The following is a 22,951-nucleotide window of genomic DNA, read 5'->3' as shown; positions in this document are numbered from 1 at the left end:
TTAAGGCATCTTAAAGTACCCAGGATTGTCAGAAAATTAAAGTATTGCTACTTTCAGGCTGTGCAATAGCTAACATGAAATAAACTGAGGGAAACTTTCTCAGGACAGGTCAAAACCTTAATGTTAAAAAAAGAAAAACACTGGCCACACCTGTAACTTTTGACAGTGAGATAAACATAGAAATCAAATGTTGAATGGGCCTGAAAGTCTGCTTTTCCTCACAGGTAGACAGCACAGGTTAAATCCGAAGCAAAATGGAAATCCAGAAGCAGCCATGTTACGGATAAGACAGACAGGAAAAAACCATGTAGTCTGATATGCGCTGTACTCTCCCCTTATACAACACAGCATGTAAATGCCGTGTCAATGTTAGTCAACAGAAGAGGGAAGGGAGAGCAGGAAAGAAGATTACCACCCCTGCATCCCTTGATAAAACTTGAATTAGTGAAGGAGCTTACACTGCTGCTGCCTATGCTGTTCTTGTTCTGAGGCTAAACAACAGTTTCCATTTTCAACAAGTGTCATGCTGGCCCATTTACCACTTCAGACCCTTAATTATAAACAGGGAATGAGAGAAACAAAGGAAAACAATACACAGAGAGAGCACCAACACATTTTAACTCCATCTTGCATTAAAAGGTGAAAATAATGGTGGTAGAGAGTTTAGATACAACATATCAGCTTCATTAATAAGCTGTAACTGCTACAAAAATCATCATGCCATCTCTTATGTAGTCCTGATTTCAGAATACTATTGAACTATGACTCATACAAAGCACTAAATCTCATATTTGCAGGAAAAATTAGGAAGATTACAACTATTCCATGCTTTTCCCAAACACTCTTCAAATATTTTAATCACAAGAAAAAAAAATGTTTTACTGAAAACACATTTTGTTATTACTTCCACTTCAGAGTCAGCTAGGACTTTCTTTTCAGAGGAAGCTCCTACAGACCAATTCTAAAGGACAAACAAAAGCACAAGCATTGTGATCAAGAGGATTTAATAACACAATGTGCAACAACTTTGTGCCAAGACAGAAATCATAAAGATGAAAAATGATGCCTTCCTCTTCCAATTCCAGTTAGCAAATTTCAACTCTTTCTGACATAGGTAGGGACATGATATTCAAGCAATGAGCCTCAAAGATACTTCAGCAATGGATGGAGGCAACAAAAGCCACAAGCACAATTCCAAAACTATTTAATTGGCCATGCTTTGCCCAAGTTCCTATTGACAAAATTATGGTGTAAACACATCAATCACTGTTAAGACATTACACGTTTTTTGCTACCCTTTGACATTCCATTTACTCTGTCTTCAACATCTCAATCTCTTGTCCATTGAAATGCAGAAATAATGTCAGTTTCAACCATTGCTTAGTTGTTTTTGCCACCAACCTGTTCTTGCATTAAGTCAGATAAGCTTGGGAGGGCTGCCTGTGTAAGCTGACCAGAACCACCAGAAAGTGCAATGAGGGCTGAAAGAGGGGAAACACCCATATTCGAAGTAAGAAGTCTACATGCGATTATCATACCTTTGTGGGGAAGATAAGCATTGTTTTACATCATACATTTGGGTCTGTGCATGAACTGAACTCTAAATAGCAAACATCTCGGCATCTGTCCCTGTCTGAGGGGATTCTGACTATCCCTTGCAACTGGAGAAAGCTGAAATTATATTACTTTGCAAACCTTGACTCAGAATTATCTTTCTTCTTAGCACAGTAAGTCCTCACTATTACCCCAAAAACATGTGCTTGTCTCTAATTCTGTGCAGAAAAAAGAAACATGAAGATGTAAAGTATTACATGGCATCACACAAAACCTCACCTTACATTCACACAACACTGAGAGCTGCAGTTTGAGGCACTGCACTTGATGACCAGACAAGCGTAATGCAAGGGACAGGACTGAGTATTTGATCGCCTTCATTTGTGACCAGCTGTTTCTCTTTGGAATCACTGGTAATCATTAGATAAGATGAAATTTGTGGTCTAGCCTGTATATTAACTCCAGCAGCAGCTTCAGAAGACTGAGAAAATAATGCTGTAAATGCAAGCACAACACTGAGGAATATGTTATAGAACTGACATGTCTTGAAAATTCATTCCCAGCCCTTAGAAAGTGTCAGATCCTTTTAGTTAATATGCTTACTTTTTTTATTTATAAATGGATTTTCAGAGAAGCTGAAAAATAATTTTGTTCCCAGAGTGTTTTATGTTAGACTTGATAACTCTTACAGACCCCTGTGCAAGACTGCAAGAGGTACAACGTGGATTTGTGTCAGTGTAGAGTTTCAGTTCTGATAGAAGGGATCTCTTACCTTCAGACAGGGACAAATCATCAGCTGGAGACACCAGGTCTGCCTGGATCGGGAAGCCATTGCTCAATGATGTGGTAATCTGATTTGTCAAGATAACCTGCAAACAGACAGGGAGAGGGGGAAGGGAAATTAATTTTTACAGCTACTGGAAGGCTGAGAGCAGCCCAAGCAAGGACTGGAATCCTCCAGGCACAGCATCCAAGCAGCCCTCTACTCTGACCTTCAGCAAATTCAGCACTCAGAAAATTTTGAACTACCTGCAGAAACTGAAAGAGATAGTTGTAAGAAGCGCGGGAAAAGGGATATTGTTAAAAAGATGAAACACTAAACAACAGTATGTTAATACATACAGCCACTTAAAAGTAAACTACTGTTCTGAAGAGTTTCATTCTTCAATTAATAACTTGACAGTCTTATAAAAAACATAATTTTCTTCATAAACAAACTGGAAATCTGTTTTCCTAGTAATTTCCACACAACTTCCACACTCCCTTCCTTTGGCTGAAACACAGTTCCACTGAGAAAGGTACATAGGGATACATCCCCACTGATGTGAAGCACAAGAGTACTAAATTTCACAGGGCTACCTCGACACAAGAGGATTTTTCAGTGTTTTTCAGGATCACAAGATTCTGATAAACAGACTGTAGTACGCACACCGTCCTCTCCTCCAAAAACATGAGCAATGGTCTTGCAAGAGATGAATAACTTCCCACACCTTTGAACATGTATTTTTTTCTAGTAACAGAAAGGATTAAGCAAACATGGCAAACACCACAGGGAGAAGACCATAGGTATAAACACAATTATCTCCTAATGCTTTGGATCTCTAAGCAGCTGCATGTTCTGCAATTACAATTGGTCTCCACTTTGCACACTGACAAAAACTTGAGAAATTACTTCTTCAAAAAAAAACAAACAAAAACAAACAAACATCAAAATTATCTTTCTGCTTGCACTGAGAACAGACTCCACTCCAAACAAAATCTCTTTGGAATTAATGGCCTGTCTTCAGCTGTATTTGACACAGGAGGAAGGGAGAAAGGAATCCTACATGCTACTCTGGATGCGGTTTCATGATGCTACTGGAATAAATTAACAGCTTGCCATTGCTAAAAGGAAGAGGGATTTCTCTGCTCTTCTCTCCACTGCTCCTCCTTCCCTCTGATCATGGCTTCCTCCTGCTTTCTAACACTTTTAGTAGTGCGATACATCACACTCTCCATTTTCTTTTTCCATTTCAAGATCCCACATAGGCTGTTATCAGATCAACAGAGTTGTAACCGCATTGGTAGTGCTGCAGGGCAATGTGTCTTCTTCAGGCAGCATGATGTAAGCTACCAACGTGACGGAGGCTGTGACCTTTACCAAGACCACAACTCTTCCTCACTGCTTACATCAGCCCACTCAGCCCTGTGGTTGTAAACAGCGACAGTGGTGCCCGAGAGCTTTATAGACTGTACCAACAGCACAAATTAAAGTTTGTAAGTCAACTGTTCATCTACTCATCAGAAGTTCAATTCCTTCACAGCTCCATAATGATGTCCCTCATGCTCTTCTACTACTGACTGCAAGCTCCAGACAAACTTCAGCTGGCTATCACCCCTCTGCCCAGCTTAACCACAGGTGCGCCTTTTGGGACTGGGCATGTTACGACCACTACAGTGAACACAGATATGGTAGGTAACAGCCTTGTTTGGTCTTACATCTAGACAAAGGTTCTTAAGGTACAACTTGCAATACTGCCAACAGCAAACATGTAAAAGAGGCACCACACCACTTCTGCTGCTTCGCCCAGAGCTGCTGCATGAACCTGTAAGCACCCAAAAGCAGACAGGAAAGGGCCTGGTACACACAACCCCTTGCAGCCAATGGCGGTCCTGTTCAGCAGATTACAAGGTAAGATGATTCAATTTAATAACAAAGAAGAAAAAAAGTCACTTTTTCCTTTCTTCTTGCCAGGATACTTTACTTCCATTTAAGTGAGTTTATCCTTGTGATAGGATGAACATCCAAACTGGTTCAAGGCAAATGAAAGGAACAGGCAGCCAAGAGTCAGGAGGGATAAGGACCAGGATGTGAGATCTTTCTTTCTTAACACTGTTTTCAGTTCCTATTCACTATGTCACAAAACCCACAGCCTCACTTACCCCCAGAGGCTACTCTGGCAACCAAGCATAAGATACACCAACAATATGGCACAACACTGAAGCTTTTCCTCCATCCAGTACTAGAAAATGTGCTGAAACTGAACGCACTAACAAACTTACACACACACGCGTGTATTGGTGGGGTATGAAGTTTTCATTGGCATGCTTTTGCAATGATTACATTATTCACAAGTGTCAAAAGCTCTGTAAGAAATTCAGTCATCCCAGACCTGTGCCAAGATAATTTCTGTACTGTGCCATCACTTATTTTATTATTTATACACCACATTTTAAAGAAACGCTACCATGCGTGTTTAAGGATCTTTTAAAAAAGAAGAAAAAGACCTAAGCACGCCATATTTCATATTGCTCTCCTTCAAAGGAAACTAAATTTAAAGACTTCAAAAATCAAAAGGAAAATTAACAACAAGAATAATGCACCTGCATTTATTTTTTCATCTTTCAGATTTTTTGGCCTCCTCTTTAACCAGGAACTCTACAGCATTGTTAGCTGTAGGACTGAAAATCTTCTTTACCCTTTATGTTTAATTTAAGCTATGCCTTTGAACTTAGATTTCAGTTTCTGATGTGTCCTTCAGTAACTATGCAATAACTAGTCAATGTTAACAATATCCTAGACAACCTGTTATACTGTTTAAAAAATCAGTTTAAAAATACAGAGTCCTACACCCAAGTGAATGTTCTTCTCTGGCTTATTCTGAGGATGGGAATTAAATGTATTCTTAGTTCCATGACTTCACTGATAGTTAAACATTTGCTTAAATACATGTTTAAATACTATCTTGAATAAGCACACTTCCTCTGAGATGAAGCCATGTGCATGCACAGAATGCTTACTTTGGAATTAACTGAAAATTATTCTTCATTTCTGCAAGCGTGCTGAGCCAACACAGAGATTTGGTTCTCCCATAAGTACAAGCCAAGAGGCTGTTAGCTAAGCACTAAATTTGGCATCAAATTCCCTGTCACACTTGTGCAGCCTTGCTTACTGCAAAAGTCTTCCATCGGGTATAGGTACAGTTGCTACCAAAACCCAATATTCATCTTCGTGCAGCTACCATAATACAGCGTGAACCTCACTCTGCAGGTGTGCAGAGTACTCCAAACTCTCACTGGCTCAAACAAGCTACGGGTCACTAACAAAAGAAAAAAAAAGCCAGCCATTACTCAGCTCCTGTTCCAAAGAAAAAAAGTTAAGGCACTCAGATTTAGAGAACTCCTCTGTAATACATACATCTATCTCCAAAATTTCAATCACACGCCCTTACTGGAAACAGTTAAATTTTCTTTTATTTTTCCCAGAGTAAAACCTTGGTCACTAATACTTTGCCAGTGAATAGTGCCATCCAAACAAGACCCTACATTTTCAGCAGTCCCCAGTCCTACAGACATCCAGCTTGAAGCCCTGAATGTTGATACCATGCAATTCCAGTGTCACATCTAGAGAATGTACTAACTTTTCCCCAAAGTCTCCTTCATTAACCTGCAATACATGCCTATATTCTGTTCTGCTATCCTTTGAAGTAGTTCAGTGTATTCAGAGAGTTTCAAGTAGGTGTCTGAGGGAACAGTTAAGCCTGAGTGTGATGTGGAGAGAACATACAGGCAGACAAAGGAGATCTGAGTGAAACAGCTGTGTGACTTTCTGATGAGTAATCGCATTTGTGCATGGACAGAATCGGCTAAGTCTCACATATTGCTTCATACATGCGTGCAGAGAATATAACGCTAGTCCTGATCTTAATGAAGCCATATCTTACAAATCACCAGCCAGAAGGTTAGAGTATCTCCCTTTTGTCTGTCTGCTAGGTGCCACACTTGAAAGAAACCAATAGCACTTCCTCAACTTTTCATTGGAGATGTGCCATTAACGTACAGATCAGATTTAGCCTGTTTAGTACAGGAGACCCGCCAAGTTCTCAGTCAAAGCAGGTATAGAAAAAGTTGCCTCTGTTGTGGTTCCTTTTGACAGATACTGGGTATTATTACCAGCCAAGCACGGCTTCCACTTAAGAAGTTCGATGCCAGGCATGAGTTTATTATCTTCCAGCAGAACACTCAACAGTGAAAATATTGCTACATATGTTAACGTTATCGCATTGAAATTTTAAATACAGTGTATTTTAAAATACCCAGCATTTTATAAAGTACTCAGTATTTTAAAAGGAGCTCCTATTTCCAGGATCAACTAATGAAACAGATTATTTTCATTACTAGAGATACTTTCATTACCACTAAGGCATTTAGAGTGAAAAGCATTACACCACACACAACTGTGTCCTGACATGTGCAACGGGTAAGGAGGTTGTGTTACCGCTTCTGTTTCTACTTTGTGATGACCAAAGAGCATAGGGCTTCTTCAGCCAGTGACTGTGCAAGAACGAAACACACCCTCCACTGCTAAAAGAAGAGGGGGAAAAAACCACACATAAAGGTCAGCTAGACAGCTCAGTAACACTGGAAACCTGCCCCACGCACTCCTATGGAGTTCAATGAACCACTATCTTCAACCTTTCAGCCCATTCACTTGCACTGGGTAAACTAGCTATTTAACAAGTGAAAATTTACAGCCCTCACTCAGCCTTCCATTACTGACAAAATTACAAATGCTGCAGAAATTCACTTAGATCCAAATTTCAAAATAATTTCTGGGAAAAAACCACACAACTGGCTGACCACACAATTTCCCAATTCTATGAAGATTCTTACTTCAGTATAGCAACCTCAGACTGTAAAATAACCCCTTCTAACCATTAGAAGTGTTAGGACAGTAAGAATGATCCTTTTCCTTACAGTTAGAAAACCTGGAGATAAATGTAAGGGAACAGTTCAAGTTCCTAATTTTAGGCACCTTAATGCCTATTCTTCTGATCAATTCCCCAATTTTTGTAGGTGCTGATACCTGGAAAAAAACGGAAATAAGAAATTCTTAAGAAAAACAGCATTCATGTTCTAGACAGGTCATTGCTACTTCTAAGATTAATCCAGAAGCCAGCACCACTGTTTCTCTTGAAATCTTTACATGTTGTTAAAATAGAATCTCCTTCCACTGATGTGACTTCAGCAGATGTCAGTTTTCTGGAAGCACGTTAGAGAAATAAAAATACTTATTTAAGGTGCCTAAACTCCCAACACCCCCATTTGCTGGGAATAGCACAGTTCCTGCATATATGGAAAGCCCCTGCAGGTCCTGGGAGAGAGCTGGCCTAAGAACTGAAATATGACTGCTTTACACAGAAAAATAAGCAAACTATTTTTTGTTTGGTTATTTATACAGTACAATTTTTCAAGTACTCCTCCTGCCCTTCCTAGGGCCACACTGAAACTACTAAATCTGACTCTGTCATCCTTGTAAATCCAGTTGAGTAAATAAGTCATCTTCTGTAAAATTGTGGTCTCAGCCTCCTTGTCAGTTTATTGCAAAATTAAAGGCAGCTCAGCACAAAACTATCAATGAGTAACCAGCAAAGGTATAAATGTACCAAGAGGCAAAAAACCACCCCAACTGTCTCATGAAATGGCTGTTTGTTAAAAGAATGGAGCAGAATTCCCCATTTCACATGCAACACTATTTAGGAAAGCTCTTATTAAAGGCTTCCTATTGGGCTGGGAGAGCAAGCACAAGGACACTTGCAATAATCCCAAATTACTCCACCCTTATTAGTCCATGTACTTTGTGGTTTTCACTGTACTCAGGCAATGTTATTAGAGAGCACCATGTACAAGTGACAATCAGCAGGGCTGGGATGCTGACTCAGCATGCTGGAGGAGAAGGAAAAGTTCTGCTCATCCCCAGCCATTCTTCATACCAGTCCCTGAGAAGGTGCCTCTCCCTTTCCATGAAGCACAGAGCTTCTAATGAGACATTCAAGTGGTCAGTAAGGGGTCAAAACAATGGTGACTACTGTTCAGGCATTAGCAAAAGGAAAGCGCACCAAGCAATACCACAAAGCCAGATGGGGCAGGCAGCAATCCTGGAAACAGAAAAAGGGAACAGTGAGAAAACCGGGGTGAAGCAGAACGCTTCAAACAGCTGTGAGAACCACAGCCTTCTCCTTGGGAACCTGTTACAGCTCCTTGAGACTGGCATTGGTCTGCTCCAGGAAGAACCCTAAATTACTGCCATCTCTCATAGTAACATGCACTTGTGCTCTTCATCTAAGCAAGCTACACACTGAATTAAGCTTTTTGTTCAACTCGTGTTTCTTCGGGGACATTTCCTTCAGTATCAGCAGCCATTTGCCACAAAAGCTGTCAAAAGTTGTCAAAGACCTCAGCAGGACTTGTACTTAATACTCACAAGGAAGAAAACCTTTTTTTCCCCAGTGAAATCACAGAGTTGCAGACAGAAAAAGCAAAAGTCTGAACTTCAATATTGATTGCTCTTTAAAACCCCCAAGAGTTTTAAAGAGAGACTTTCAAGTGCCCACAGCTACAGGGCACTTGAAGTTAGCTACTGCAGTGATACTCTGCAGGGGCTCACCTTGCAGGAGAGAGGGCTTCTCTGGTGAAAAGTCTCTGCACAATCGAGACAGTTCTGGCCTCCAGGACCAAACCAAACATAGGAGATTAAATATATACACATATCTTCATTCTTAGAAAATGTAAACTAATTTAGCTCATGCAAACCAAATAGAGAAGAGAAAATCCAACAGTTTATCATCTCAAATCCAAGCAAATCACCACACCCACATAGTACTCATCCCACTAAAATGTCCCATACCCCCAAGCTGAGCAGCCATCAGCTCTAGCATCTCAGGCTTCTGTGGGGAAAAATGAAAGTAATGTCAAGTACTCCATAAAGCCCAGCCACCACAAGCTTATAATAAATGAAATCCCCATGCTCAAGGTCAAACACCAATTTTGATATTTAATCAAGACCTAACTAAGATACTAAAAAGTAATTTTACGTGTTCTACTAAACCGGTTATAGTTAACAAAGAAAGCACGAAGCTCTATCTCTGCAGGCATAAGCAACAGACAAGTGCCCACCTTTAACAACTGTTGCTAATCCAAACCAGTGAGAGAAAAAGTACCTGTTACAGCTATCATGTTTATCTATAGAGGCATAGGCTATAATGGTCATGCTCACATAAGAGGGAAGTAGATGGGTGTTTTTTCAGACACAAAAGCATAGCAGCTACCTGACTGAAAGCAAAGAAGAGGTCTCTGTGCCAAGAGCTGTTAGAATTCACATCTCAACCAATGTCACCAGAATTTGGCATAATTCCCTGAATAACAGATACATATACGCAAACCACTGGAAACCTACTGAGAAACACTTCCTAATCCTATAAGCAATCTAGCAACAAGTGTGGGCCTTGCTTCAGAGGAATTTCATTTGTACCTATTTTCAGCTGTACCTATTTTCATCACATCCAGGAAAACAAGAAGTCTAACACCACAGAAACAAGAGAGTAATGACTCTCTGGAAGGCTCACAAGCACCTTTTAAAATATTAGAAACCTGTTACTCAGGGCACATTTGCTAAATGCAACCTTATTAGAGCTCCCAGGACAGGACTTCCAGCTCCTGCTTTGCTATGGTATCTCTACACAAGCTTCTCCTCTTTCCTCCCTCAGACAGGCAATACAGAGTAACAGAGGTCATTTTATAGTCACTGAGTATAAATAGGAGTCAGAAGAAAGCAAGGAATCTTTCAGAGACTGGCCACTGTATTTACATCCAATTTATTCTGCTTTGCATAGGGAAAGTAAAAAAGTTATGCAATTCAATTCCATAAGCCTTCTGAAGAAGTAAAGCGCCTATTCACATCTCTGCCAACTGCTTAAAAATAATCACAATGAATTAATAAAACTTCCACCAGAAGAAAAAAAGAAACAAACAAAAGCATGCTGTTCTCAGGCAGCTACACGTCTTCAAGTTGAAATAGCTACCACCCAGCGATAGCCTGAGGTCTTTAGCCTTTCCTCCTCTGTGAAGAGGGAACACAGCCAACACAAACGTAACCTTCAAAATCCACGCCGCAGCACCCTCGTGCTGTGCTACTCGTCGAGAAAGGTTTGTGTGCCTGGAAGGCCTTCACATCCGGCAGCCTGCACAAACCTGTCTGCAGAGATGTGCGTAAGACACCCCCGGAGGGACTGCCACCCACCTCCATACCCTGCCAGCTGCCCAGAGCTGAGTTAGTTTCCAGCAGACCCTCCCTCTCCTCCACCCTCCCCTCCAGCCCTGCATAATGATGGCTCTCTGAATTGAGCTTGCTCCTATGTGTAGCTAACAATGTACCACAGTAAGAGATGAGTCTGATACCGGCTGAGCTAACACGGAGCACCTTGCAGGACTTTCACAGCCAAAACCTGCTGCACTCTCAAAGCAGCAAATACCACTGATTAAAAGGGAGTTTTCTGACAAATGCCAAATTGTCTTGTGAAAGAATAAATAAAATTATGAATTCACAGTTTGCTCCTAGATTGCACACTGTTCTCAGCAACCGGGCTTTTGGCTGGTTTAATTTGTTCGGTTTTGAAGGATGGGGAAGAAATGAGGAAGAAACTGGGCTGTCTGGAACATTAGCAAGTAGTGCAGAACTTCAGTTCTGCTCCAATGTGCTCCAGGCTGAGAGGAGAGCTGAGTATGTCTCCTACTCTTTAATAAGACTGCAAGGAAATATAAAACTATGCTTACTTTTTTTCTCAATGAAAAACCTAGCTCAGTTTATTGGCACTCGCTAACTTGCGTTACCAGATCTGAAAGCAGACTGAAGGTCCTTCCGTTTGCTTGCTGAGTTCAGACCTTCTGTCATGCACCTACCTGGCTTTATCCAGCACTTCAAATTTACCCCCACCTACACAAATTCTGTAACATTACATCTCACTACCTTTCGATGGAATAAATGTATTGCTACCCCTATTGTAGAGACAGATGCTCAGACACTAAGCAAACTGTCTAAAGGTACCACAAATCTTTACTATCACTCCTAAACCCTAATTTCAGAGTTGGAAGGGCTTATACTCACCTAAGCACTCTAGGACATCTCAGGACAATCTAATATCTACCCAGAAAATTATATATTTATAATTCTTTCTATATTTGGGGCTTATTTTCTTTTTCTACACCTGCCTATATTTAGTTTTTTCCTAACAACTAAACAGGAACATGAACTAAACTAATGAAGTACTCCTAACAAAGGCCTCTTTAGGGCTCATGGCCTATTTCAAGCCGATAATTAGTGTACCAGCATTTTTATTTGGTTTTGATGTTTTGACAAGCCTGTCAGAGAGACTGTTTACAGTAATATATACATGCAGGTCTGGAGAGGTATCGCATATAAGGCACAACTCAATCTCAATGTCATTAGTTCCATTAATTCCTCAGATTCCTTCCAATTAATTTCAAGGCAGTGGGTCACAGGAGACTTGCTGGGTCTTGGATGCAAACTAGAACAGCTCAATGGGCTACTGTAATTTACAGCTTTGCTGAACCGTTTTTAAAACACTCTCCCTACCTCCACCTTATCCCACATTGTGCCCCTATGCCAACATTTTTAGAGGGAGGAGAGTGTTAGTGCAGGCTGCTCCTCAGTGTCTTGTGGAAGCAGCAGAAAGCAGTTTTAGGATGTGCTAGAAATCCCCATCAACATTTCACTGTTCAGTTCCTCTGCAAACCATACTTTCCCGCCTTCCCTGCAGCAGTGGAGCCTTTGTGTGTACTTTTAGGCAGGCAACAGAGGACTACGGGAATATTTGCTTCCCCTTGTCTATTCATTTAACCTTTACAGGCGGGTAACTACTAACACCACCACCAGACGGCATCACATGGCTTACTTTCATCAGCATCACAGAAACAGAGCAAGTATTTTCGAGCCTACATTGATGTTAGAAATCACAGCATGCTTTACATAATGCTTGTTAGAGAAGTGTTTGTGACCCACTGCCTTAAAAAAAGTAATTGGAAGGAATCTGAGGGATTAATAGAATTAATGATATTGAGATTGAGTTGTGCCTTATATGCTCCAGACCTGCATGTATGTATTACTATAAACAGTCTGTCTGATGGGCTTGTCAAAATGCCTTTCACTGGGTACATTCCAGACATGGATGGGATTTTTACATTTATCTATAATGGCTATCCTTAGATAATCATGTAGCTTTATTTCAGTGCATGCAATGGTCTGTAGATTTTGAGTACAGGGTAACAGGAACAGGGAATTTGGGTATATACCTCCATCCCGCAATTTGCTCAAGGCAAATTAACAGGTCTGTAGAGTATTGGGGTAGTAACTGACATCACACAGAAGCCTGACAATCAAACCGATTTACCAATAATTCTTACAACATGAGGAGAAGGATATTTAGCAAGCAGGAACAAACTAGGCACTGATGGCATTATTTAGTGCAACCAAGACCCATTTAGCGAACACCATGCCCCTGGTGATTTCGAAGTGTTATCATGAACAAAATTCAGTTATCATCCTCTATAGCTGCAATGGTTGTAAAATAAGAGTAGGAATCACGCAGAAAACAAAACACCCAGCTGCTGAAACAAACAGCCTTCCAAGCCACCATCAGTTTCACTTCCCTGTGACCCAGGGCTCAGAAAGGTACGAAAGAATAAGTGAAAATGGACAGCTGCGAATCATATGTACTACAAGCTGTAGGTATATATTAACATTACAGTATTTGAAAATGTCTAAAATGTATTACATTTGCACCCTTCTCAGCCTAACCTGCAATTCAGCCAGTAATCTGTTTCTACCAGAACGATATATATAATATTTCAAAACAATCAGTAGCTTCAGCCTCCCTTAAAACCCAACACGCATACCAAATAAACCAGGTTGATGCTGGGTTCACGAATCTGAATGTTGGGTAGACTGTCAGTGACTGTTTTAATAGTCAACATCTTTTAATCTGATTGGACTGGAAGTGAAAGTTTTATCATCTAGCTTTTGAGATTTGTAATACATGAACATACCACTAATACAGTATAGCATTTTTATGCAAAAGAAAATTACTTGAGTGTTATTTTGTCTGTGTCCTAAACCTGCAAAGTCGGATGATAAGAGCTTTAACATCTTTTAACTTAAAATGTTCAGTACATTTTTATAAACTAAAATATTCTAAGAATTTTTTCCAAAAAAAAGCAGCAACCTATAAAAAAATGCATGATGCTGCACTGTGCTGTGAAGTTTTATAAGCACTTTTTCAAAACTGCTACAGTATTTTAGGAACCCTTGCTACTGAATAGTTAGATTATTATAAGTTCTACTTCCACAAAACCACATTAAAAAAAATGTCCACAAGTTACAGATAACTAGTCCATAATAAAACAAACAAACAGAAAATACACACATGTGCATGACTGTTTTCCAAATATGTCTGATCTGATACTACCCAGAGAAGAGAAGAGGGGTGGGGTCATAAATCGGCCAAATCTCTTCAATATTTGGCAGGGAGAAAAAATATATATATTAAAAAAAAAAAAAACAAAAAAACCAAAACAATCTTGTGGCTGAAGATGCTCTGGAATTTCAGTGGTATTGTCTCAGCCTCTGTATCCTACTTCTAAAATCCTTTCAGTAAGAAATACAGTTAGCCAATACTTCCCCAATAAAATTGGCATTTATGTCACATCTTAGAATGACAGATTTCTATTTATCTACCTAACTTGCTCAAATTGGGAGTGTACTTTCCTTGGAAATATGAACTGTTAGAAACCTCTTTGAAAGTTAGGACTCAAGATGGAAAATGAACTCAGAAAAATGCAAGGAGACATTTTTGTGCTGAGACCACAGTATGACACATCCCCCTTTGGTTTTGCCCAATACAGAAAAATAGCATTTGAGATTGTCCAAAGAAATCATGGACCCATGAAACTATACTCAAGCTAAATTCTCACCTCTTGGGATAACAACCCTATCTGTCCTCAAGGTCACTGTTTAAATACATGCACAAGGCACCACTGTAGAAGCGTATTTTCTCTTCTGTGTTGCAGGGATCATCAGTCCCACAGGGTTGTTTCGGCAAACCTTTTCCCAATACTAAGCCAAATTAAACTAAGAGACTGGTAACAGTGAAATCCCTGCAAAAGCAAATCAATTCAAACCCAAAGGTGCTCCGTTTCTTTTTAAATTTTGGTATCAATTTGTTTGGGAAGCTGGTGATCACTGAGAATAGCTCCACTGGTTCCACTTGGAAAGGCATTGGATCTACCAGCATTACTGTTCTTTGTTGCTGGTACCTCACTTTTTATGTAAAGATTTGTAAATATTTTAAAAAAAAGAAAGTAATTTATTCAGCTATTTTGGTACACCATTACATTTACAACTGTTAGTAGAACTACAAAAAAGTTGAGAGTTGATGTCAGCTAAATAAAAATAGGCTGTAGCATCTTCAGTGATATTAAACTTCAGGAAAACCTTGGGAATGGTACAAGATTACAGATATTTCACAAATAGAAAGCATCTGCTCCTTAAGAATTAAACTTAAAAGTCAAAAAAATTTTACACCACATTCAAATTAACCCAAGTTAACACAGCTGGGTCAAACCTTTTGAGATTTGTTGCACATCCTAAAAACTACATATATAGGCAGCAGAGAAAAAACAGCTAATGTCTTATGGACAACCATCTGAAATTTTACAGCAGTTTTAGATTAATTGTTCACTGCAGCTAGCAATTTTTTTTACATCATCTCCTAGACTTGCTATTAAAATTCACAGGATCATGCATTTTCCTTGGACTCCATAATAACTGCTTCATCCAAAGACTGTGTCAAGAAACCACAACCAAGTCTGCACTATGGATTTCAGTAATAAATTGCAAAGATACTAGTGTTAGGAATTAATTTCATTGATTTAATTTAGAGAAAAACTGAAGAACAGCAAATTATGTTTTAGTCAAGAGAACAGATGTGTGCTAGTAAGCTTTCTGCAGCCCCAGGACTGGAACAGCTTCTTCTAGTGAGGGGTGAAATACACAGGCAAACACATGGGAAACCAGGCCCAGATTAGAAAAGTGTTTCTAGATAGGATTGAGGTGAATGATTTCCTGTGGGAAATCAGGAGCAAAAAAGCAATAGGCTGATTCAGGTCAAGCTGGAAGTGCATCTTCAGCTGTAGGCATGGGGCAAGAGAGTAGGAGCTACTGGATGCTACATGCCAGGACTGCAATGCTGAAGGTGGAACAATGGTGCAGCAGCAGAGGCTTTCTTAGAGAAAGACAGGATATTTGTAGAGTTCCTAAAACAAAGATAAAAATAATTCAGAGCAAGATGCTTAGACTTTAAAGCAAGGTGCAGTAGCAGAGCAGAGTGTGTGGCAGGTTAAAGATCCTTGCTCAATTATACCAAATCTTGGTAAAAACTTTCATGTTTAGATCGATGCTCATTTGCAAAATGTCCTGTGTGGTATGGAGATGTAAAGCTTCTGCAGGCAGAATGACAGATATGGCATAAACCTCTTTAGTTATGTTGTCTGCTTCCTGCAATCATCAAAACATGTATCAACTAGAAAAGCATTTTCAGCAGTAGTGCTATTAATTCAATCAAATTCCTTTGCCATTGGCTACTCCTTGAGTCTAATTAAGGATAACTGACTATGGCTCATTTTGCAATAAACTACTCTTCAAAAATGTTAATTTTGCTTGTTTATTTTTCCTGTTTTGTTTGTCGGGTTTTGGTTTTGTGTTTTGTTTTTACATAAGCCTTATCTGCTGGACCAAATTGAACGTATGACATGAATATCATGTAATGGATGGCTTATACTCCAGCTGTCTCTTAGACTTGTCTCCTCCTTCTCCTCCAGAACATTAGGTATCTACTTCAGTGTAGACAGTAGCCTGAAAAGGTAAGTTCTTACTTTAAATTTTAATATTACTAAGTTTTTATTCCAGATTGAGTAAGATTACTGCAAGTCTAGTTTTATTGACCCTAAAGGTCACCAAAGCGAATCATGATCATGGACTTGTCTCTTTCCACCTTCATCCTATTGTCCCTAAATACATTTGCAGAGAACCAGTTCAGAGTTTTTCTTTTACATTAACTCTTCACCTCAATTCATTCTCAAGAGAGAACAGGAGGGAGCAGAAGTCCAGTCGCATGTTTTCTAATCCTGGTTCTGATGCTAAGTAGCTGCAACCGCTTACTGATACAATAAATTCTTTGTGCCTCATTCCCAAAGCAAGCATAATGCCTGCCCTGTAAGAGTGTTGTGGGATTCAGTACTTCGCTTTCCTAATGCTTTGAACTTATGGCATGAAAGGTGATTAAAACTACCAAGCGTTCCGAGTCTTCCAACAGTACAGCTGGGCAATTTCTAGATACTATTTAGCAGTAAGAGTTGACCACTATACATTCTATGTATGGGCCTGCAGGTCATGTAACAGAACTCTTAACATTTCTCCCCAGGAAACCCATGGGCTTTTCCTTGTCTTTTTGCATTATTTGTTTTTAATCCTTCCCCTTTGCTGAATCAGGTAATGGACAAAATATCACTAGTTTGCACCGCAAGTTTAGGAAGGATAAATCTGGAAAATTACTCATGGCTCAACTTTTGGTACAGTGTACAACATTCTGTAAAGTATTAGCACTGTATTTAAAACAGAAGAAAAGGAACAAATAGATGTCAGCTTATTATTTAAATGTTAGCTGGGACTCTGTCCTTGTGAACAACTTCTGGACTCCCCTGAGCTTACCAACAGTGTTTTAAAGAGCAAGGAGTATTGAATAGTTCCAGAGCAGTGAAGACAACAAAATAATAGCAATGAAGCACAGCTTCAAATCAGGCCTGTGCCAATTTATTTTCTGAACTGGGTAACTCAGATCTTTCTTATGCCAGTAGAAGGGAAATAACAGCTATTATTCAGGGCATTACAAGACCAACAGATGCAGACCTTGCACTTATGAAGCTCAATAAGAAACTGGATATATTTGTATAAGTAGCATGAAAAAATATTCTGCTCCCCTCTGCAAAAGCACAGGGTGAGACACAGAACAACCAAAAAAAAAAATAGCAGGTGTGTGCTGAAATAAGAAACTCCATCTCAGATCTAAAAGCTGACCTTTTTAACAGGCTGGAGGAAACATCAGATTACCTAAGTTTCAGTCCAGACTCCATCTCAACAGCTTTTCAGGCTTCTGAGCAAGAAAGGAATTGATTGTTACTGAGGAAACTGCAGCCTGCAATGGCTTCACCAAGAGCCGAGCCTGCACTGAGTTTCAAACAGAAAGGGGAAGAGGCACAAATAACTACAGAGAAAGTACAGTTTACAAATAATGAATACAAAACTTCTTCCAGGGATGCAAAGTACCTGGCATACCAACAGCAATTATAAATGGGAGGAACAGAATTGGCAGATGGTGGGGCACAGAGACCTGGAAACTACTGCTTTGGAGGCAAGGAAAGTGCTTGGAGATTCATTATACTTCAAGAAACAAGGCCATAAATAGAAGAGTCATTCTCACTGCCAAAAAGCATGCCTCGGCAGTACAAACTGAAATACACCTGCAATGACCATCACCAGAAAGAGCCACCACTCATTTTGTCACGGTTTCTATTCTGATCGCAAACAGCGAGAGCCAGCCTCAAGAACAAATGCAGACCCACAGACCTAAACGCTTCTCCACTTGAGAAAAGGCTGGACATGAACTTCATTGTTCAAGCCTGTCTACTCAACAGCACCTGAGGAGGTCACAGTAGCCCAAAGTCCACAGATAGTACTAAACAAGCAGCTTTTGTGAAATGTTTTTCTGATGTTCTGTGGGGCATGGTGTTCGGGTGATAAAAAGATAATCTAGATACAGATAGTGGCCGATTCCACCTCACCGGTGTGCAGTATTATCTTTTGGCAACCAGAAAACCAGAAAGATGTTTTAGGCAAATGAGCGAGGCCAAACAGCAGCCTGAACCTGCAGCACATTGAGGATATAAAGAAGGGGTTACAAAGACATTATATAGGATTATATTCTTATTTGCTTTCTGTTTTGTGTCATAAGCATTCAGATCCTCTCCAGTCTTGAAGACTAAAGTTTTTTTCTTAAGCTACTATAACATTGAAGTAACTACGGTAACAGCAGCGCATGTGGAAAACCTCAGCCAGCCACTACTGTGAGGTTCATAATGAAATCTTGAGAACTTGTAACACAAAGTAGGAAAAAGTTAACTAATGATTATGAGTCTGATTGCACTACAAATCCAATTCACCAAGAAATCCAGCAACAACACAGTTCAATTTTTAAGCCTATGACCATAAATTTATACATGCGTATGTACAGGCTCAGTGCTCCTTGCCCCAGATCTGGATCGTGTCAGAAGGCTTGTCCAGGCACGCTACTTCAGATTACTCCCTTTCGACCTCCTCTATCCCAGGCCAAGACAGAACTCAAAAAACCTGTCTTGCAGTGTGACAGTTTAGGCTGGAGAAGGGCAGTGCAACTCAGCTCCATGCTAGCACAACTCTTCCTTCAGCCTTCCCCCTTAAACCAGGGGCACAACATCCAGACAGGCAGAAGAATGCAGCAGAGTTATGTTTGACCATTACTGGAAGTGTTTTACTAACTCTGCCACTCTGCCATCCTGGACAGCTGCTTTCTTTGCCTGCATCTAAAACTAGCCGTGCAAAAAATAGAGAAAGTATTAATTAAAGCAGAAACTACCTTCAGACTGCATAAGTACTCAATAATATTAACATCCTAATACTAATGCAGAATGGTAATAATTACATGTTATCTATACAGTCATACAAGCAGTTATTCAAATAATACATATATATATATGAGACACATGACAAACACACACACGTATATTTGACAGCTTCTCAAAACAAAAAAAAATTAACACGATGCCCTTGTACGGTATTTTTCAGAAGATGCTCTCAAAACACTACAAATTATCAGATCCTCAATCTCATAAAAGATAGACAGGAATTACTCCATGCATTTTACAGAGCAGAGAACGGAGACAGGGATCTGGGAGACCTTGCCAGCATTAAAGGGCATCAGTATCTGACAGGTCTTCATAAATGGCAATAAAAAGGCTGCAAATCCAAAGAACTGAAGAATGGTTAAAGGGAGCAACAGCAGGGATACACTGTCTGATACTGAATGGGAATTTTGCAGGGAGTTGGAAGAGCTACAAGTACATCATTTCCTAATGTCCACCCACCCTCCCTCCCCTCCTCAAAATGCCTCACAAGATGGAAGGAAACTCTTATCTGTCTCACAGAATGCAAGGCAGAAAACAGAAGCACATCACCCAAAAAAGCTGTAGCAGAGTAAAGCCTAAAGTGTTAAAAGAGTTTGGAGGAACTGCACACGTAACCCTCTTTTTTTCCCAAAACAACCTGAAACCTTTATTTCAGCATACCGCTAAGCAAAACCTCTTAGCTCTGCCTAGGCTTTGCACTAAGCTTTCTAATTTTATTTGAACATGAAACTCAAATTAAATCCACAGGATTGAAACAAAAGGTTTTTACAAAGTGCCCACTGATCTAAAATGCCTGAGTTTTATAAAACACAAAGCCCAGGTTTGCTATTATCTACTCTTTTCTAGAAAGAAAATATGAAACTACACAACAGTCTGTTAGAAAGTGAAAAATATGCTGAAGGAAGGTATTTTAGCTGATGGCTTTAAAATTCAAAGAAAGAGAATTTTCAGAGGAAAGAGTTCAGAGTCAGACTGACCTAAATTGTTCAGGCTGCTGTCTAGCAAATTTGGGACTATGTGGCTGTGCAGGAAAGGAAGGACTTCTGGAGAACACCACATCCATTTACCAAAAAGACGAGGCAGAACACAGTATACTCTTATCTAAACCTTCAAAATGAATTTTGAGTAGTGTTTTCACATAATAAAATGAAGGAAAGAATGACGGCTCTGAATAAAGGATGAGTTCTATGCTTTTATGACTTGGTTTATCCATCACTCAGAGGTAATGTTAGCTTACACGGAACTTTTGTAGCTTAGCAATCTCTGAAATAATTCTCTGTTAGAGGCCATGTGACAATGCTCAGTGTCAAACAGCTTTAAAAAAGCAAGTGCAGACTGCCAAAAAACAAGCAGGGTTATATATACCGCTACAGTCTACATCCGTGTTTCACAAAGATAAACATGTTCTGATTCACCTTTCTTTGTTCGCTATTATTGCAACTAAAGGAACACTTAAAGGCAATTCATATAACTCAAATGGGTAATAAAAAGTGCATTAATACCATGGAAATAGCTTATAGATACCTTGAAATTACGGTAGCACAGGTCTGTCTTAACACTTTCAGCTGCCCAAGGAAAAAAGTGCATAATATGGGGCTGAACAGAGAGGAAGCAATACCACCAGAGGCAGACAACGGACCTACAAATCACCCTTAATAGGCAAAAAGTATGAATGTGCTCTACAGCTTTTAAACAGCAAATTAGGCATGTCTAGGACATTGGGCATGCACTATAAAGTCTGGTATACGCAGTGCCTATTTAGTTGGAACTTAGACAGCTAAGACATCCTGCATATCCCAATTTCCTTCTTTCCCTCAGAGTTAAGAGGTTTCAAGTCAGAAAAAGAGCACGTTAGGGAAAACCCAACTAAATCACAACCCTGCAGAAATTTTGCACATCTCTACTCCCAACTGCGTTTCACCTGCCTTAGACTGGACACTGAAGATACTGGAACAAGCTGACAAGCAAAACTAGAAAATTATTCCAATTTTCACAAGTATTTATGTATCTTTGGATCAAACCAAGTTTAACTTAAACACTGCCAGAATAACCATTGATCAGGGAATAGTAATAAATGCTCCAAGAGCTACATTCCAGAGGGGTATATCTGTCTTCCTTTCCTTCTCCTCTCAGCTGATCAGTTTTGCACGCACATTTTGGTCCTTACAGACTTTGCTTCCAATCAATCATTCTTTCAACTACACCTGCTTTCAGAAACATTATCGAAAGAGACAAAACATTTCAGAACACACAACCAGGACTGGAAGTATTCTTTTAACATAGGTTTAATTACAACTGGTAAGTCAGTAAATTTTTGCATATCACTGCAAACAATAACCAGACAAAAGCTACCTCCCTTCAGAAACTTCAAGACAGTCTTTCAGTTTTGAAAAGGTCACGATATTCACCTAAAAGCAGCAGAAGACTGTAAAGGAAGTGTCTAGCAACAAACTTTTCTAGAATTTCTTCTTGGTTCATTGGAGATGGTAAAAAATGTCAGGCCCAGGAACAGTTAACAGTACAGCATTCACATGTATTTGTGGAAAACAAAATGTCAGAAGGAAGAGACAAAAAACTAAACAACCATCTGAAAAAGTATTCCTACTCAAGGCAGCACTTAAGTATGCACTCAATTTTAAATGTACACTTAAAACACAAATTAAAATATGTTTAAGCGCTTTCCTGAGTCGAGGCCAAAGAATTCAATCAGCTGCTAATGGACAAAATTTGGCAGTATTCATAGCGTTCTACCTAATATTGCAATGCAAAAGAGTTATTAAAAGACAAAGTGCTGGATGAGGCAGAGGCTGCATGTTCCTTTAAGTGTTTGGAACTAGCCTGGCTACTGCACTACCAAATTGTACACAGTCATAAAAATTAGTACTTAAAGGAGAAAAAGAAATTATAGCTGAACTCAAAGATGGACAGGTTGAGATCACAGAAACAAGGTGTTTTCAAACAAGTTTCAAGCAAGCACATATTTTAAATACGCACATTTTCAAAAATAAATATAAATGTACCATCAGTATTAAGAGCTTAAAAGAAATGAGGTGTCAAACTAGAGGATGCAGCAACAGAACAGGAGTTTGGCAAACTAGATATGCAAAATAAAAGTTTATTGAACAAAAATCAGTATCTGGCCATAGAGAAGGAACTACACTTTTAGTAGATCAAAGTAATGTTATACTGGAAGAACAGCAGAGAATGTACTATATTGTTGAATCTTCATCAATACAAACCCAGGCCATTAGAATATAATGAGGTTACAAGCAGAGTTATATTTCTCTTCCACACTTCACAAGAAGGACCCTGAGCTTACAAAGCTGAGACTAATACTACCAATACGATTACTAATAATAAAGGTATTAAGTCTATTAAGATTATTATTTTAATTGCTTCATTTACGAACTGTAATCAAGGGTCAGCACTGAGCATTTTGGAGATACCTGGCATACCCAGGAAATAACATAAATGCATAACTAGTGACACTAGTGCCCACAGTTTGAAAACTTCAGAAGCTAGCCTAGTGATGCTAAATTCAGAAAAGGTGAAGTTAAAATCATTTCAGTTCAAAAGTAAATTTAAAAGCCTGCAGTTTTTACAGAAGGCCTACATCTCAGAAAACACAGACAGTCCTAATAATAGAGTGAAAGATTTAAGCATTATTTCAAATCACAACTAGACCTTTAGAAAATGAACAGACTAACACAGCTGATGGAGGGGAAAATAAATTACAGCAGTCAATATATAAGAATGAAATCTAGAGAGCTATGATGGAATTGGAAAAGCA

General features: G+C 39.4%; 1 protein-coding gene across 14 annotated transcripts in view; it reads right to left on the bottom strand.

Annotated features, from left to right (window-relative positions):
• Window positions 1-22,951, bottom strand: part of RAD51B (RAD51 paralog B) — a 431,140-nt gene that overhangs the window by 252,509 nt on the left and 155,680 nt on the right. For all 14 annotated transcript variants that reach the window (XR_013929636.1, XR_013929637.1, XR_013929638.1 and 11 more), the window contains one exon: window positions 2,327-2,423. Coding sequence is in view for 10 of the 14 variants with exons in the window: in XM_080396524.1 (XP_080252650.1) it covers window positions 2,327-2,423 (97 nt within the window). In the remaining 4 variants the exon portion in view is untranslated. The remainder of the gene's footprint in view (window positions 1-2,326; window positions 2,424-22,951) is intronic.

The sequence above is a fragment of the Falco punctatus genome, assembly GCF_963210335.1.
Source record: "Falco punctatus genome assembly, chromosome: 7".
In the NCBI taxonomy this organism is placed as follows: domain Eukaryota; kingdom Metazoa; phylum Chordata; class Aves; order Falconiformes; family Falconidae; genus Falco; species Falco punctatus.
This window is presented reverse-complemented; position numbering and strand designations above follow the sequence as displayed.